The sequence below is a fragment of the Oncorhynchus mykiss genome, chromosome 19 (genome assembly GCF_057628025.1).
Source record: "Oncorhynchus mykiss isolate SJ-2025 chromosome 19, ASM5762802v1, whole genome shotgun sequence".
Taxonomy (NCBI): Eukaryota; Metazoa; Chordata; class Actinopteri; order Salmoniformes; family Salmonidae; genus Oncorhynchus; species Oncorhynchus mykiss.
The window spans coordinates 11,137,501-11,155,000 of NC_143040.1; the positions used below are offsets into that span (position 1 = coordinate 11,137,501).

The following is a 17,500-nucleotide window of genomic DNA, read 5'->3' on the forward strand; positions in this document are numbered from 1 at the left end:
ATACGTTCTGGGTGAGAGAGAGAGAGAGTAATATTGGGGTAGAGATACGGTAACTAGCAACACGTTCTGGGTGAGAGAGAGAGAGAGAGAGAGAGAGAGAGAGAGAGGGTGAGAGAGAGAGAGAGAGAGAGAGAGAGAGAGAGAGAGAGAGAGAGAGAGAGAGAGTGAGAGAGAGAGAGAGAGAGAGAGAGACAGAGAGAGAGAGAGGGTGAGAGAGAGAGAGAGCGAGAGAGAGAGAGAGAGAGAGAGAGAGAGAGGGTGAGAGAGAGAGAGAGAGAGCGAGAGAGAGAGAGAGAGAGAGAGAGAGAGAGAGAGAGAGCGAGCGAGAGAGAGAGAGCGAGAGAGAGAGAGAGAGAGAGAGAGGGTGAGAGAGAGAGAGAGAGAGAGAGAAAGAGTAATATTGGGGTAGAGATACGGTAACTAGCAACACGTTCTGGGTGAGAGAGAGATTGAGAGACATAAGAGGAAAGAGACTGGAATGATATTGGAGAGGTGCGAGAACAGGGTCTCCCAAACACCGTCCTGGGTTCATATGTTGTTGGCCTCTTAGCACAACATGGTGGTTATACATCACCCAGGCAATGTTACAGATCACCCTGGTAACAAGAACTGATAGGCCTACTTAGCGAAGTGTTATTAATGGCCTCCCTCCCTCCTCTTCATGTCAGGTGCTCCTGGTAACAGAAAGATAGTGATCTTTGTGGATGATCTGAACATGCCTAAATTGGACACCTACGGCTCCCAGCCTCCAATAGAACTGCTCAGACAGTTCCAGGACTTCCACGGCTTCTACGACCGAGAGAAGTTCTTCTGGAAGGAGATCCAGGTACACACACCACACACCACGCACCACGCACCACACACACCACACACCACACACACACACACCACACACCACGCACCACGCACCACACACACCACACACCACACACCACACACACAGTCTTGTTCAATATGTAGACAGAGTCTCATCTTTTCTGGTCTAGAGGATATGAGGTGAAACATTGAGTGTATTCTGCTCCAGTCGTTATTATTAAGTCTGAGAAAATGAAGTGACTTTATGTTTGTGGTCAGTGAAAACTTTGACTTTAGTATTCAGACAGAGGGATGGTCTGAGGTCCATAGTAGATTGGAGGCCCAGGTCCAGGAGCTGATAGGGTCCGTTTTTCTGCCACAGTACAATGTGTTTGTTTTAGTCTTTTGTTATTGTTGTGAATGGTCAGCACACAGTACTAAGTTTCCAATAGCACAATCATTCACAGAATCAGTTATTCTGTTTGTTGAGATCTGAACGTGTACTGGGTGTAAATGTGTTTCCACCACATGCAGACAGACGACAGACAACCATGTCAAGACAGCAACCAGAGTAGTCACACAAGGTCATATGCAGACACACACACACACGCATGTGCACACACACGCAAACACACACGCACGCACGCACGCACACACACACACAGACACACACACACACACACACACACACACACACACACACACACACACACACACACACACACACACACACACACACACAGGGAATACAGAACCAAGGGCATGTCAATATTTTCTAATCCAAACAGGGTTTCACTCTGAAGTTTAACTCAGCTAAAAAGTCTGGCCCGGGTGGATGTTCTTCAAACTGAAAGTCAAATGTAATATTGAAAGAAGACGAAATCGATGAGGTTTCAAAATATGAGGGTTCAAATACATATGAAAATATGAGGGTTCAAATACATATGAAAATGTGTTGGTAGGAAATCTTTTTTTCTGTGCCAAATCTTCCTTTTGACCCCCCTCTCCTGCGCTCCGCCTGGAGGGGGCCGTAACCCGGTGACCCCTCGTTTCATCCGCCACTTCAGCATGCTGTGTCTGCCCACTCCCTCCGAACACAGCCTCAAACAGATCTTCAATGTGGGTAACCCCTGACCTCTGACAACTAAACCCTGCCCTAAGAGCACAGTCTCAAACAGATCTTCAAGGTCAAGACTTAACCTCCAACCTCAGTTCCTAACCCTAATATGACCTTTTAACCCCGTCTCCAAACCCTCTTCTCTCCTCATGTCCTCTCCCTCACAGCCCCTTAACAAGCTGTGGTAGTTTAATTACAGATCGACTATCGTCATGTCCTCTCCCTCACAGCCCCTTAACAAGCTGTGGTAGTTTAATTATAGATCAACTATCATCATGTCCTCTCCCTCACAGCCCCTTAACAAGCTGTGCTAGTTTAATTACAGATCGACTATCGTCATGTCCTCTCCCTCACAGCCCCTTAACAAGCTGTGGTAGTTTAATTACAGATCTACTATCGTCATGTCCTCTCCCTCACAGACCCTTAACACGCTGTGGTAGTTTAATTACAGATCTACTATCGTCAAGTCCTCTCCCTCACAGCCCCTTAACGAGCTGTGGTAGTTTAATTACAGATCGACTATCGTCATGTCCTCTCCCTCACAGCCCCTTAACAAGCTGTGGTAGTTTAATTATAGATCAACTATCATCATGTCCTTTCCCTCACAGCCCCTTAACACGCTGTGGTAGTTTAATTACAGATCAACTATCCTCATGTCCTCTCCCTCACAGCCCCTTAACAAGCTGTGGTAGTTTAATTACAGATCAACTATCCTCATGTCCTCTCCCTCACAGCCCCTTAACAAGCTGTGGTAGTTTAATTACAGATCAACTATCCTCATGTCCTCTCCCTCACAGCCCCTTAACACACTGTGGTAGTTTAATTACAGATCGACTATCATCATGTCCTCTCCCTCACAGCCCCTTAACACACTGTGGTAGTTTAATTACAGATCTACTATCGTCATGTCCTCTCCCTCACAGCCCCTTAACACACTGTGGTAGTATAATTACAGATCAACGTCATGTCCTCTCCCTCACAGCCCCTTAACACACTGTGGTAGTATAATTACAGATCAACGTCATGTCCTCTCCCTCACAGCCCCTTAACAAGCTGTGGTAGTTTAATTACAGATCGACTATCGTCATGTCCTCTCCCTCACAGCCCCTTAACAAGCTGTGGTAGTTTAATTATAGATCAACTATCATCATGTCCTCTCCCTCACAGCCCCTTAACACGCTGTGGTAGTTTAATTACAGATCGACTATCGTCATGTCCTCTCCCTCACAGCCCCTTAACAAGCTGTGGTAGTATAATTACAGATCGACTATCGTCATGTCCTCTCCCTCACAGCCCCTTAACAAGCTGTGGTAGTTTAATTACAGATCAACTATCCTCATGTCCTCTCCCTCACAGCCCCTTAACAAGCTGTGGTAGTTTAATTACAGATCGACTATCGTCATGTCCTCTCCCTCACAGCCCCTTAACAAGCTGTGGTAGTATAATTACAGATCAACTATCCTCATGTCCTCTCCCTCACAGCCCCTTAACAAGCTGTGGTAGTTTAATTACAGATCGACTATCGTCATGTCCTCTCCCTCACAGCCCCTTAACACACTGTGGTAGTTTAATTACAGATCGACTATCGTCATGTCCTCTCCCTCACAGCCCCTTAACAAGCTGTGGTAGTATAATTACAGATCGACTATCGTCATGTCCTCTCCCTCACAGACCCTTAACACACTGTGGTAGTATAATTACAGATCAACGTCATGTCCTCTCCCTCACAGCCCCTTAACAAGCTGTGGTAGTATAATTACAGATCTACTATCGTCATGTCCTCTCCCTCACAGCCCCTTAACAAGCTGTGGTAGTATAATTACAGATCGACTATCGTCATGTCCTCTCCCTCACAGACCCTTAACACACTGTGGTAGTATAATTACAGATCAACTATCGTCATGTCCTTTCCCTCACAGCCCCTTAACACACTGTGGTAGTTTAATTACAGATCAACTATCCTCACACATGTTTTTCTATCCTCGTTTGGACCTATAATTGATTTACATTCAAAATCCTGTTTTCCTTAACCCCTAAACCTTAACCCAAACCCTACACCTATCTCCTAAACCTGACCCCTAACCTTAACCCAAACCCTACACCTATCTCCTAAACCTAACCCTAACCCCTAACCTTAACCCAAACCCTACACCTATCTCCTAAACCGAACCACTAATGCCTTTCCCTAACCCTAATGCTAACCCTAAACCTAACCCCTAACCTTAACCCAAACCCTACACCTAACTCATAAACCTAACCATTAACGCCTTACCCTAACCCTAATTCTAACCCTAACCCTAACCCCTAACCTTAACCCAAACCCTACACCTAACTCATAAACCTGACCATTAACGCCTTACCCTAACCCTAATTCTAACCCTAACCCTAACCCCTAACCTTAACCCAAACCCTACACCTAACTCATAAACCTAACCACTAACGCCTTACCCTAACCCTAATTCTAACCCTAACCCTAACCCCTAACCTTAACCCAAACCCTACACCTAACTCATAAACCTAACCACTAACGCCTTTCCCTAACCCTAATGCTAACCCTAAACCTAACCCCTAACCTTAACCCAAACCCTACACCTAACTCATAAACCTAACCATTAACGCCTTACCCTAACCCTAATTCTAACCCTAACCCTAACCCCTAACCTTAACCCAAACCCTACACCTAACTCATAAACCTAACCACTAACGCCTTACCCTAACCCTAATTCTAACTCTATTTCTAACCCTAATTCTAACCCTAATTCTAACCCTAATTCTAACCCTAATTCTAACTCTATTTCTAACCCTAATTCTAACCCTAATTCTAACTCTATTTCTAACCCTAATTCTAACCCTAAACTTAACCCCTAATCTTAAAATAGCCTTTGTCCTCATGGGGATGTGGGAAATGTCCCCACGAGGGAGAATTTGCCTTGGTTTCTTATCCTTGTGGGGAATTGTGGGGGATTCAGAAGAACAAGACCACACACACACACACAATCACATGTGTGTCTGGAGTCTGCCCTCTCTCCTCAAGGGCATATTCAAGCACACACACCCTCAAGCCCACGTACGCTTAACTCTCTCTGTTGAAACGGTCTCTCCCCCTCCAGGCCATCCTCAGTGGTTTCCTCAGTGAGTTCCCCCAGGCGGTGAGGTCTTCAGCAGGCAGCATCGTAGACGCAGCAGTAGAGATCTACCACCGCATGTCTGTGGACCTCCTGCCTACACCAGCCAAGTCCCACTACGTCTTCAACCTCAGGGACCTCTCCAAGTGTGTCCAGGGTGAGACACACACACACACACACACACACTACGTCTTCAACCTCAGGGACCTCTCCAAGTGTGTCCAGGGTGAGACACACACACACACACACTACGTCTTCAACCTCAGGGACCTCTCCAAGTGTGTCCAGGGTGAGAAAGTTTGTCTTGGCTTATTCACTTGTAAGTTATTAAAGTAGCTGATGGACTGAGATGCTCTTGGTTGTAGCCTGAAGTCCAGACAGAGACAGTACCAGTCCTCTACCCAGCAGCCTCACAACCATCATCAGAGCAGAGAGGCCTGAGTTGAAGTGACTACTGCTCCCTGACCCCCGCTAGGGAGTCACCATGCAGAACACACACACACACAACGACACACACACACCAGCGAGCGTAAACACACACACATACACTCACATACACACACCAGCATTAATACTTACCCAAGGCGAATAAGGCCAACCCAGCCCCCATTCTTGCTGAGGGCGAGCGTGGTCACATTAATGCCCTCAACTTTCTAACAAGACTTGAACATGGATCCTCTGGTGTGTCCGACCCATCATATCTCCTAAAGCATCCCTAGCGTTGCATAACATTGATAACAACAGAGATGTGTCAACAGCAGATATTAGACTTTCTTTACTTCTTCATGTGTTAAGGTTGCAGGGTGAGAACCACCAAGTTGAATCATGTTTTATTATTCTCTGGTCGTAAATAAATCATGTTAAATCCATCTAACCCTCCCTCCCCCCTTCACCTTCCTCCCTCCCCCGCTCCCTCTCCTCCCTGCCTCCCACTCTCTCTCATCTCTCCTCCCTCCACTTCTCTCCCTCCCTTCACCTCCCTCCTCATTCTCTCTCCCTCTCCCTCCCTGCCTCTTTACCTCTCTCTTCCCTTTACCCCCCCCCCCCCTCCCCTCCATCTCTCTCTCCCTCCACCTCCCTCTCTCATTCTCTCTCTCTCTCCCTCCCTGCCTCTTTACTTTCCTCCCTCCCCCACCTCCCTCTCTTCCCCCTCCTCCTCCCCCCCCCCCCTCCTCCCTCTCTCCCTCCTCTCACCTCTCTCTCATTCTCTCTCTCTCTCCCTCCCTCTGTCTGTTTGTCCTCCAGGTATGTTGCAGTGTGAGCCAGGCACGGTGAGGGATCAGACTGGGATATTCCGTCTGTTCTGTCACGAGTGTCAGAGAGTGTTCCACGACCGCCTCATCAACAACGAAGACAAAACCTACTTCAACACCATCGTCTCTGAGATGGCCAGTAAGAACATAACACACAGTGTAATAGAACCTAGATGACCAGTAAGAACGTAACACAGAGTTTAATAGAACCTAGACGATTAGGAAGAACATAACAGAGTTTAATAGAACCTAGACAGTTGGTAAGAACATAACCCAGAGTTTAATAGAACCTAGACGGCCAGTAAGAACATAACACAGAGTTTAATAAAACCTAGACGGCCAGTAAGAACATAACACAGAGTTTAATAGAACCTAGACGGCCAGTAAGAACATAACACAGAGTTTAATAGAACCTAGACGGCCAGTAAGAACATAACAGAGTTTAATAGAACCTAGACGGCCAGTAAGAACATAATAAAGAGTTTAATAGAACCTAGAAGGCCAGTAAGAACATAACACAGAGTTTAATAGAACCTAGACGGTCCAGTAAGAACATAACACAGAGTTTAATAGAACCTAGACGGCCAGTAAGAACATAACACAGAGTTTAATAGAACCTAGACGGTCCAGTAAGAACATAACAGAGAGTTTAATAGAACCTAGACGGCCAGTAAGAACATAATACAGAGTTTAATAGAACCTAGACGGCCAGTAAGAACATAACACAGAGTTTAATAGAACCTAGACGGCCAGTAAGAACATAACACAGAGTTTAATAGAACCTAGACGACCAGTAAGAACATAACACAGAGTTTAATAGAACCTAGACGGCCAGTAAGAACATAACACAGAGTTTAATAGAACCTAGACGGTCCAGTAAGAACATAACAGAGAGTTTAATAGAACCTAGACGGCCAGTAAGAACATAATACAGAGTTTAATAGAACCTAGACGGCCAGCAAGAACATAACACAGAGTTTAATAGAACCTAGACAGCCAGTAAGAACATAACACAGAGTTTAATAGAACCTAGACGACCAGTAATTTATTTTTTTATTTTTTTTATTTTACCTTTATTTAACCAGGCAAGTCAGTTAAGAACAAATTCTTATTTTCAATGACGGCCTGGGAACAATTAGTGCAACTGCCTGTTCAGGGGCAGAACGACAGATTTGTACCTTGTCAGCTCGGGGGTTTGAACTCGCAACCTTCCGGTTACTAGTCCAACGCTCTAACCACTAGGCTACCCTGCCGCCCCGTAAGAACATAACACAGAGTTTAATAGAACCTAGACGGCCAGTAAGAACATAACACAGAGTTTAATAGAACCTAGACGGCCAGTAAGAACATAACACAGAGTTTAATAGAACCTAGACGGTTAGTTTGAACTTTCAGAGTTTAGCCTCTCACTAAGCAGTGTTTTGACATATTGAGTTTGAAAGCCATTTCAATGTCCTTATCTAAAACGTCCCACAATTGTTGAGCTATGAATAGCAACTCTTTAAATATATTTCCCTTCTTCTTCTTTCAGGCAAATATTTTGGCTTCAATTTAGAACCCAATTACTTTGTGACCAAACCCATCATATTTGGAGATTTCATCAAGGTAAAATGCGCTATAAGCCTATAAATCCAATCAATTTCCCAGGTGCTCAAAGCGCTTAACATTTACGGCATTCATCTATCTATCTCGCAATCCTTCCTGCCCCCCCCCCCCCCCCCCCTCCATCTCTCCCTCCCCCTTTCCCTCCCTCCCTCCCTCTCCTCTAGGTGGGTGCAGAGAAGGCAGATCGTCTGTATGAGGACCTAACAGAGCCAGATAAGATCAGGGCTGTGCTCCAGGACTACCTGGATGACTACAACATGACCTTCTCCAAGGAGACCAAGCTGGTGTTCTTCCAGGACGCTGTAGAACACGTCTCCAGGTCATTTTACACTCGGAAACGGAGCCCTATTCCCTAATTAGTGCAGTGAATGCATTCAAAATTGTACCCTATTCCCTATATAGTGTACAGACGTTTTGGCCTAAATCGCACCCTATTCACTATTTAGTGGACTGGTTAGCATCTTTAATGACACCCTATTCCCTATTTAGTGAACTGATTAACATACTTAACAACACTCTATTCCCTATTTAGTGAACTGATTAACATACTTAACAACACTCTATTCCCTATTTAGTGAACTGATTAACATACTTAACAACACTCTATTCCCTATTTAGTGAACTTATTTTGTCCAGAACCCCATTAAGAGTTAGTTTTTGTTTTTGTGTTTTTGTAATGCTTCACTTTGTTAAATTGCTTACTTCCTGACCCAGTCCTTCTGTCCCTATAGGATAGCGCGTATGATCCGCCAGGAGCGCGGTAACGCCCTATTGGTGGGCGTGGGGGGCACGGGGAAACAGTCACTGACGCGGCTGGCGGCCCACATGTGCGGCATGCGCTGCTTCCAGATAGAACTGAGCCGAGGATACAACTACGACAGCTTCCATGAAGACCTGAGACGACTGTTCAAGATGGCTGGGGTGGAGGGCAAGGACATGGTGTTCCTCTTCACTGACACACAGGTAGGGGAGGGGAAGAGGGGGGAGAGGACATGGTGTTCCTCTTCACTGACACACAGGTAGGGGAGGGGAAGAGGGGGGAGAGGACATGGTGTTCCTCTTCACTGACACACAGGTAGGGGAGGGGAAGAGGGGGGAGAGGACATGGTGTTCCTCTTCACTGACACACAGGTAGGGGAGGGGAAGAGGGGGGAGAGGACATGGTGTTCCTCTTCACTGACACACAGGTAGGGGAGGGGAAGAGGGGGGAGAGGACATGGTGTTCCTCTTCACTGACACACAGGTAGGGGAGGGGAAGAGGGGGGAGAGGACATGGTGTTCCTCTTCACTGACACACAGGTAGGGGAGGGGGGAGAGGGGGGAGAGGACATGGTGTTCCTCTTCACTGACACACAGGTAGGGGAGGGGAAGAGGGGGGAGAGGACATGGTGTTCCTCTTCACTGACACACAGGTAGGGGAGGGGGGAGAGGGGGGAGAGGACATGGTGTTCCTCTTCACTGACACACAGGTAGGGGAGGGGAAGAGGGGGGAGAGGACATGGTGTTCCTCTTCACTGACACACAGGTAGGGGAGGGGAAGAGGGGGGAGAGGACATGGTGTTCCTCTTCACTGACACACAGGTAGGGGAGGGGAAGAGGGGGGAGAGGACATGGTGTGCCTCTTCACTGACACACAGGTAGGGGAGGGGAAGAGGGGGGAGAGGACATGGTGTTCCTCTTCACTGACACACAGGTTGGGGAGGGGAAGAGGGGGGAGAGGAGGGGAGAGTTTGCAAGAACAGGTGTGTGTGCATGGAGACTATGTGATGGGCAGATAGCAGGTCTATAAAGACTGTACCAGACAGCTAATGAAGTAGATATGGCCAGTGTTTATCTGTGACCATCTGCTTGCCAAACCATGCCACCTCTGTGACTCATCACCTCATTACCCCACTGAGCAGAAGCCGAGGCATTAGCCCTGGAAGCTATAGCTTCAGTCTTCAGTTCTCAGGCACGTTTCCATCCCTCCTCCATTACACGTGTGTATTATTGTTCATCAGATCGTGGTGGAGGAGTTCCTAGAGGACATTAACAACATGTTGAACAGTGGAGAGGTGCCCAACCTGTTTGAGAAGGATGATCTGGAGCAGGTCCTGGCTGCCACACGGCCCAGAGCCAAGGAGGCCGGCATCAACGAGGGAAACCGAGACGAGGTACGGTAGAGTACACACTCACTCATAGAACACTCAATATAGAATTGTAATTACAGGGCTCCTCTGTAAAAGAGACCTTTACTCCCTGTCAAAATAAAGGTTAAATATAATAAGTACATGTGTAATATTTATGTATGTGCTGTTGTGTCTTTACTATGGATTAAATGATATGACATGTTATTTTATAAAATCAATTATCTGTAATTAATATTACCTGATTAAACTAATCATGTAAATGAATTAACTAGGAAGTCGGGGCACCACGGAAGAATGTTTATAGAGCTGTTGTCTTCTGAATAAACTCTTAAAGACCTGGTAATCTTTTATATCAACAGCAGTCAATTATTAATCGTCACCTTATTCAGTCTCATCTGAGCGTCGTAAAATGATTGGTTATCTTCGCGAACCCTGGTTAACAAGTTGAATCAGCAATACAAAATTTGGTTTAATTAATTATTTACTAAATTCCCAAATAATCACACAGAATTACATATGCACAGGCTGGATCATACATTGATTACTAATTATGTCATACAAGAAAATGTCCCTAGCGGACGGAACTGATATGACGGCTGGTTACACAAAGAAAGGGGGTTGGGTTTGAATGAAAGCGCGGGAAGACTGAGGAACAAAATAATTGGGTCTCTATCGGACCTTATGAAGCTATGCTGTCGTAAAAACAGAATCTTATGCATTCTAAATAACCGCCCATTCGGAATAGGAAAATGCAAGAATTATATTTTCTCTGAGCTGTGCTTCGATAGTTTGGTCGAAGATGGAAGGCTGGGTTGCCCAGCAGAGATCTCCCTTGTCCTTTGAAGAATATTTCTGGGCGGATACGTTGTAGTCTGTCGTCGTGTGGTAGAACGGATACGATGTGGTACCCTGTCGTTCTGAAGAGATTATCCGTCCTTTCCTAGCCCACGTTTACAGCTGCTGCTGATAACTCAACGTCTAGGATGTATCACTTCTTCAGTGAATAAGAGTTCAAAGTTCATACCAAGTTGCCATACTAAGCTCATGCTATATTCTGGCTGGTGTATTCAAATTCATCCTTCCAGCATGGCGATCGCTACCTCTACGTTGAAATTCGCCCTTCTGGACGTATGGACATCAGTCCTCACGTCATCAGGAACACAATGTTAATTTTGTTTAGGTTGTAGTCATTCAACCATTCGCAACCAGAGCTCACGCTGAGGTTGGCTTAGTTCGCCGTGAATTAGGTCACGGGGGTTCTTATAGTCATGTAGAATAGGGATTGCTTCATCGTTTCCAACCAATACCTATTCACGTGGGCGTCGCCACTGATTGAGCATATTTTACTTATGAAAACAATTCTCTAATTTTAAAAGCTAAAATGACATGTCATCTTTTCACAAATAGTTTCATATTTAAACATTTAAATTGCAGAACAATTCCATGTGAATCTGATAACTATAATGTGTAGACTTCACAAGATACAGTTTATGTCATCCTGTCATCAGATATAATGTCCCAGACAACAACTGATCTGACATCATTCTTTAAGTACCAACGGACACTTTCAACTGGTTGGATTACACAAAGATGGTTATTTTCCCCAACCTGTTGATGTTTCCATACTCTCTCTATGTTAACAACAGGGCTTTCCAAGAGTCTGTAGAGTGGACAGAAAAAGGGGGAGATTTATGGGGGGGGGGGTCATAAACCTCCCCCAACAGGGCAACGTCATGACAGTATCATTTATTAATATTTAGACATGTATTTAGACATATATCCAGCGAGCTATTCATTCAAAACGTTATGTATGTATTGATGAATGTGTTCATATTGAGCTATTCATCCCAGTAGGATTCAGTATAGTGTCTCGTGTCTTGTTAAGGTTCTATATGAAGTGTCCCAGCAGTAGTCTGTCAACAAGGCAGAGCAGCAGGCTCTGGACACCTCCAGAACTCTGATCCCTTCACTTTAATTACACGGACTGTGGCCTCAGTCTAAACAACACTCAATTGATTTCTTCTCATGTGTTAGACAGTTTGAATTTGTATGCGTTTGCTTGAATGCATTTCTATAGATGTGTGTGTGTCTCGCTGTATGTGTCTCCCTGTGTGTGTCTGTAACATGTGTGTGTCTGTAACCTGTGTGTGTAACCTGTGTGTGTGTGTGTGTTAGGTGTTCCAGTTCTTCATCTCTCGGGTCAGAGAGAAGCTGCACATTGTGTTGTGTATGAGTCCTGTAGGAGATGCCTTCAGGTCCCGCTGTCGTATGTTCCCCTCTCTGGTCAACTGCTGCACCATCGACTGGTTTGTACAGGTCAGGACACTACGCTCTCTGTGGGTGTGGGATTGCCTCTCTCTATCTGTCTCTGTCTCTCTCTCTGTCTCTCTCTCTGTCTCTCTGTCTCTCTGTCTCTCTCTGTCTCTGTCTCTCTCTCTGTCTCTCTCTGTGGGTGTGGGATTGCCTCTCTCTATCTGTCTCTGTCTCTCTCTCTGTCTCTCTCTCTGTCTCTGTGTGTGTGGGATTGCCTCTCTCCAACTCTGTCTCTCTGTCTCTCTGTCTCTCTCTCTGTCTTTGTGTGTGTGTGGGATTGCCTCTCTCTCTCTCTCTCTCTCTCTCTCTATCTCTGCGTGTGGGGGATTGCCTCTCTCTGTCTCTGCGTGTGGGGGATTGCCTCTCTCTGTCTCTGCGTGTGGGGGATTGCCTCTCTCTGCCTCTGCGTGTGGGGGATTGCCTCTCTCTGTCTCTGCGTGTGGGGGATTGCCTCTCTCTGTCTCTGCGTGTGTATTTCTGTCTAATTAGTGGATTGTCAAACACACACACACTCATTTACTTTCTGTAATGAGGAGTATGCTGTCACTGCATGCTCTCAGGGTGAAACGCTCCTCCATTCATCTCCATCAGGAATGTGTGTCAGGCGTCCTGGTGTGTTGTGTCAGGCTCTGTGGGTGTGTGTAATGTCTGTGTGTGTGTGTGATGGATCACAGGGCGTGGGCTCGCCCTAGGTGTCCATTAGCGAAGCGTGCCCCTCTCTTCTATAGTTCCACCTCTTTTAATCTGCCTGTTTATTTTCATCATCCCTCCCTCTCTCCTCCACTCTCATCCCTCCATCAAGGTGACCCCCACTGAGAAGGAGCAGTCAGGCGTCTATTTAGTGAACACTTTATTCTGTTTGTTTAAAAGGAGTCTCTGACCCCCCCTCCCTCCCCCTCTCACGCTCTCTGTCTCTCTCACTCTTTCTCTCTTACATCAATACATCAAATTATTTTGGGGGCAGAAGAACTCAGGATCCCATGGCCTCTCTCTCTCTCTCTCTCTCTCTCTCTCTCTCTCTCTCTCTCTCTCTCTCTGTCTCTGTCTCTGTCTCTCTTTATGCCTGGAAGCAATGTTCCTCTCTCTCTCTCTCTCTCTGTCTCTCTTTATGTCTGGAAGCAATGTTCCTCTCTCTCTCGCTCTCTCTCTCTCTCTCTCTCTGTCTCTCTTTATGTCTGGAAGCAATGCTTCTCTCTCTTTCTTTCTCGTTCTACCACGCTCTCTCTTTGACTTTCTTAATTTCCTCCTTTTTCACCCACTCTCTCCTACAATCTAACCATCCCCTCCTCTTTCCCCCCCTGTAGTGGCCCCGTGAGGCCCTCCTCTCCGTGTCCCAGACCTTCTTCCAGAACGTGGAGTTTGGCAGTGAGGAGATGAAGGATCGTTTCAGTGAGATGTGTGTGGAGATCCACGTCAGTGTGACAGACATGGCCGAGAGGTTCTACTCTGAGCTGAGACGACGCTACTACACTACCCCCACCTCTTACCTGGAACTGATTAACCTCTACCTGGCCATGTTGGGAGAGAAGAGACAGCAACTAGTGGCTGTAAGAGATCAGTAATACTACTGATTAATACTGTTATTAACCTCTACCTGGACATGTTGGGAGAGAAGAGACAGCAACTAGTGGCTGTAAGAGATCAGTAATACTACTGATTAATACTGTTATTAACCTCTACCTGGCCATGTTGGGAGAGAAGAGACAGCAACTAGTGGCTGTAAGAGATCAGTAATACTACTGATTAATACTGTTATTAACCTCTACCTGGCCATGTTGGGAGAGAAGAGACAGCAACTAGTGGCTGTAAGAGATCAGTAATACTACTGATTAATACTGTTATTAACCTCTACCTGGACATGTTGGGAGAGAAGAGACAGCAACTAGTGGCTGTAAGAGATCAGTAATACTACTGATTAATACTGTTATTAACCTCTACCTGGCCATGTTGGGAGAGAAGAGACAGCAACTAGTGGCTGTAAGAGATCAGTAATACTACTGATTAAAACTGTTATTAACCTCTACCTGGACATGTTGGGAGAGAAGAGACAGCAACTAGTGGCTGTAAGAGATCAGTAATACTACTGATTAATACTGTTATTAACCTCTACCTGGCCATGTTGGGAGAGAAGAGACAGCAACTAGTGGCTGTAAGAGATCAGTAATACTACTGATTAATACTGTTATTAACCTCTACCTGGCCATGTTGGGAGAGAAGAGACAGCAACTAGTGGCTGTAAGAGATCAGTAATACTACTGATTAATACTGTTATTAACCTCTACCTGGCCATGTTGGGAGAGAAGAGACAGCAACTAGTGGCTGTAAGAGATCAGTAATACTACTGATTAATACTGTTATTAACCTCTACCTGGCCATGTTGGGAGAGAAGAGACAGCAACTAGTGGCTGTAAGAGATCAGTAATACTACTGATTAATACTGTTATTAACCTCTACCTGGCCATGTTGGGAGAGAAGAGACAGTAACTAGTGGCTGTAAGAGATCAGTAATACTACTGATTAATACTGTTATTAACCTCTACCTGGCCATGTTGGGAGAGAAGAGACAGCAACTAGTGGCTGTAAGAGATCAGTAATACTACTGATTAATACTGTTATTAACCTCTACCTGGCCATGTTGGGAGAGAAGAGACAGCAACTAGTGGCTGTAAGAGATCAGTAATACTACTGATTAATACTGTTATTAACCTCTACCTGGCCATGTTGGGAGAGAAGAGACAGCAACTAGTGGCTGTAAGAGATCAGTAATACTACTGATTAATACTGTTATTAACCTCTACCTGGCCATGTTGGGAGAGAAGAGACAGTAACTAGTGGCTGGCTGTAAGAGATCAGTAATACTACTGATTAATACTGTTATTAACCTCTACCTGGACATGTTGGGAGAGAAGAGACAGCAACTAGTGGCTGTAAGAGATCAGTAATACTACTGATTAATACTGTTATTAACCTCTACCTGGCCATGTTGGGAGAGAAGAGACAGTAACTAGTGGCTGTAAGAGATCAGTAATACTACTGATTAATACTGTTATTAACCTCTACCTGGCCATGTTGGGAGAGAAGAGACAGCAACTAGTGGCTGTAAGAGATCAGTAATACTACTGATTAATACTGTTATTAACCTCTACCTGGCCATGTTGGGAGAGAAGAGACAGCAACTAGTGGCTGTAAGAGATCAGTAATACTACTGATTAATACTGTTATTAACCTCTACCTGGCCATGTTGGGAGAGAAGAGACAGCAACTAGTGGCTGTAAGAGATCAGTAATACTACTGATTAATACTGTTATTAACCTCTACCTGGCCATGTTGGGAGAGAAGAGACAGTAACTAGTGGCTGTAAGAGATCAGTAATACTACTGATTAATACTGTTATTAACCTCTACCTGGCCATGTTGGGAGAGAAGAGACAGCAACTAGTGGCTGTAAGAGATCAGTAATACTACTGATTAATACTGTTATTAACCTCTACCTGGCCATGTTGGGAGAGAAGAGACAGTAACTAGTGGCTGTAAGAGATCAGTAATACTACTGATTAATACTGTTATTAACCTCTACCTGGCCATGTTGGGAGAGAAGAGACAGCAACTAGTGGCTGTAAGAGATCAGTAATACTACTGATTAATACTGTTATTAACCTCTACCTGGCCATGTTGGGAGAGAAGAGACAGTAACTAGTGGCTGTAAGAGATCAGTAATACTACTGATTAATACTGTTATTAACCTCTACCTGGCCATGTTGGGAGAGAAGAGACAGCAACTAGTGGCTGTAAGAGATCAGTAATACTACTGATTAATACTGTTATTAACCTCTACCTGGCCATGTTGGGAGAGAAGAGACAGCAACTAGTGGCTGTAAGAGATCAGTAATACTACTGATTAATACTGTTATTAACCTCTACCTGGCCATGTTGGGAGAGAAGAGACAGCAACTAGTGGCTGTAAGAGATCAGTAATACTACTGATTAATACTGTTATTAACCTCTACCTGGACATGTTGGGAGAGAAGAGACAGTAACTAGTGGCTGTAAGAGATCAGTAATACTACTGATTAATACTGTTATTAACCTCTACCTGGCCATGTTGGGAGAGAAGAGACAGCAACTAGTGGCTGTAAGAGATCAGTAATACTACTGATTAATACTGTTATTAACCTCTACCTGGCCATGTTGGGAGAGAAGAGACAGCAACTAGTGGCTGTAAGAGATCAGTAATACTACTGATTAATACTGTTATTAACCTCTACCTGGCCATGTTGGGAGAGAAGAGACAGCAACTAGTGGCTGTAAGAGATCAGTAATACTACTGATTAATACTGTTATTAACCTCTACCTGGCCATGTTGGGAGAGAAGAGACAGCAACTAGTGGCTGTAAGAGATCAGTAATACTACTGATTAATACTGTTATTAACCTCTACCTGGCCATGTTGGGAGAGAAGAGACAGCAACTAGTGGCTGTAAGAGATCAGTAATACTACTGATTAATACTGTTATTAACCTCTACCTGGACATGTTGGGAGAGAAGAGACAGCAACTAGTGGCTGTAAGAGATCAGTAATACTACTGATTAATACTGTTATTAACCTCTACCTGGCCATGTTGGGAGAGAAGAGACAGCAACTAGTGGCTGTAAGAGATCAGTAATACTACTGATTAATACTGTTATTAACCTCTACCTGGCCATGTTGGGAGAGAAGAGACAGCAACTAGTGGCTGTAAGAGATCAGTAATACTACTGATTAATACTGTTATTAACCTCTACCTGGACATGTTGGGAGAGAAGAGACAGTAACTAGTGGCTGTAAGAGATCAGTAATACTACTGATTAATACTGTTATTAACCTCTACCTGGCCATGTTGGGAGAGAAGAGACAGCAACTAGTGGCTGTAAGAGATCAGTAATACTACTGATTAATACTGTTATTAACCTCTACCTGGCCATGTTGGGAGAGAAGAGACAGCAACTAGTGGCTGTAAGAGATCAGTAATACTACTGATTAATACTGTTATTAACCTCTACCTGGCCATGTTGGGAGAGAAGAGACAGCAACTAGTGGCTGTAAGAGATCAGTAATACTACTGATTAATACTGTTATTAACCTCTACCTGGCCATGTTGGGAGAGAAGAGACAGCAACTAGTGGCT

The 17,500-nt window shown here is 45.0% G+C and overlaps 1 protein-coding gene across 1 annotated transcript in view; it reads left to right on the forward strand.

The window, feature by feature from the left end:
* LOC149974977 (dynein axonemal heavy chain 6-like) overlaps nucleotides 1–17,500 on the forward strand; it is a 129,339-nt gene that overhangs the window by 56,026 nt on the left and 55,813 nt on the right. The window contains exons 29-38 of the mRNA XM_090209550.1: nucleotides 669–827; nucleotides 1,778–1,914; nucleotides 5,023–5,194; nucleotides 6,283–6,429; nucleotides 7,822–7,895; nucleotides 8,060–8,214; nucleotides 8,627–8,858; nucleotides 9,896–10,048; nucleotides 12,200–12,340; nucleotides 13,642–13,884. Of these exons, the coding sequence (XP_090065676.1) occupies nucleotides 669–827; nucleotides 1,778–1,914; nucleotides 5,023–5,194; nucleotides 6,283–6,429; nucleotides 7,822–7,895; nucleotides 8,060–8,214; nucleotides 8,627–8,858; nucleotides 9,896–10,048; nucleotides 12,200–12,340; nucleotides 13,642–13,884 (1,613 nt within the window). The remainder of the gene's footprint in view (nucleotides 1–668; nucleotides 828–1,777; nucleotides 1,915–5,022; nucleotides 5,195–6,282; nucleotides 6,430–7,821; nucleotides 7,896–8,059; nucleotides 8,215–8,626; nucleotides 8,859–9,895; nucleotides 10,049–12,199; nucleotides 12,341–13,641; nucleotides 13,885–17,500) is intronic.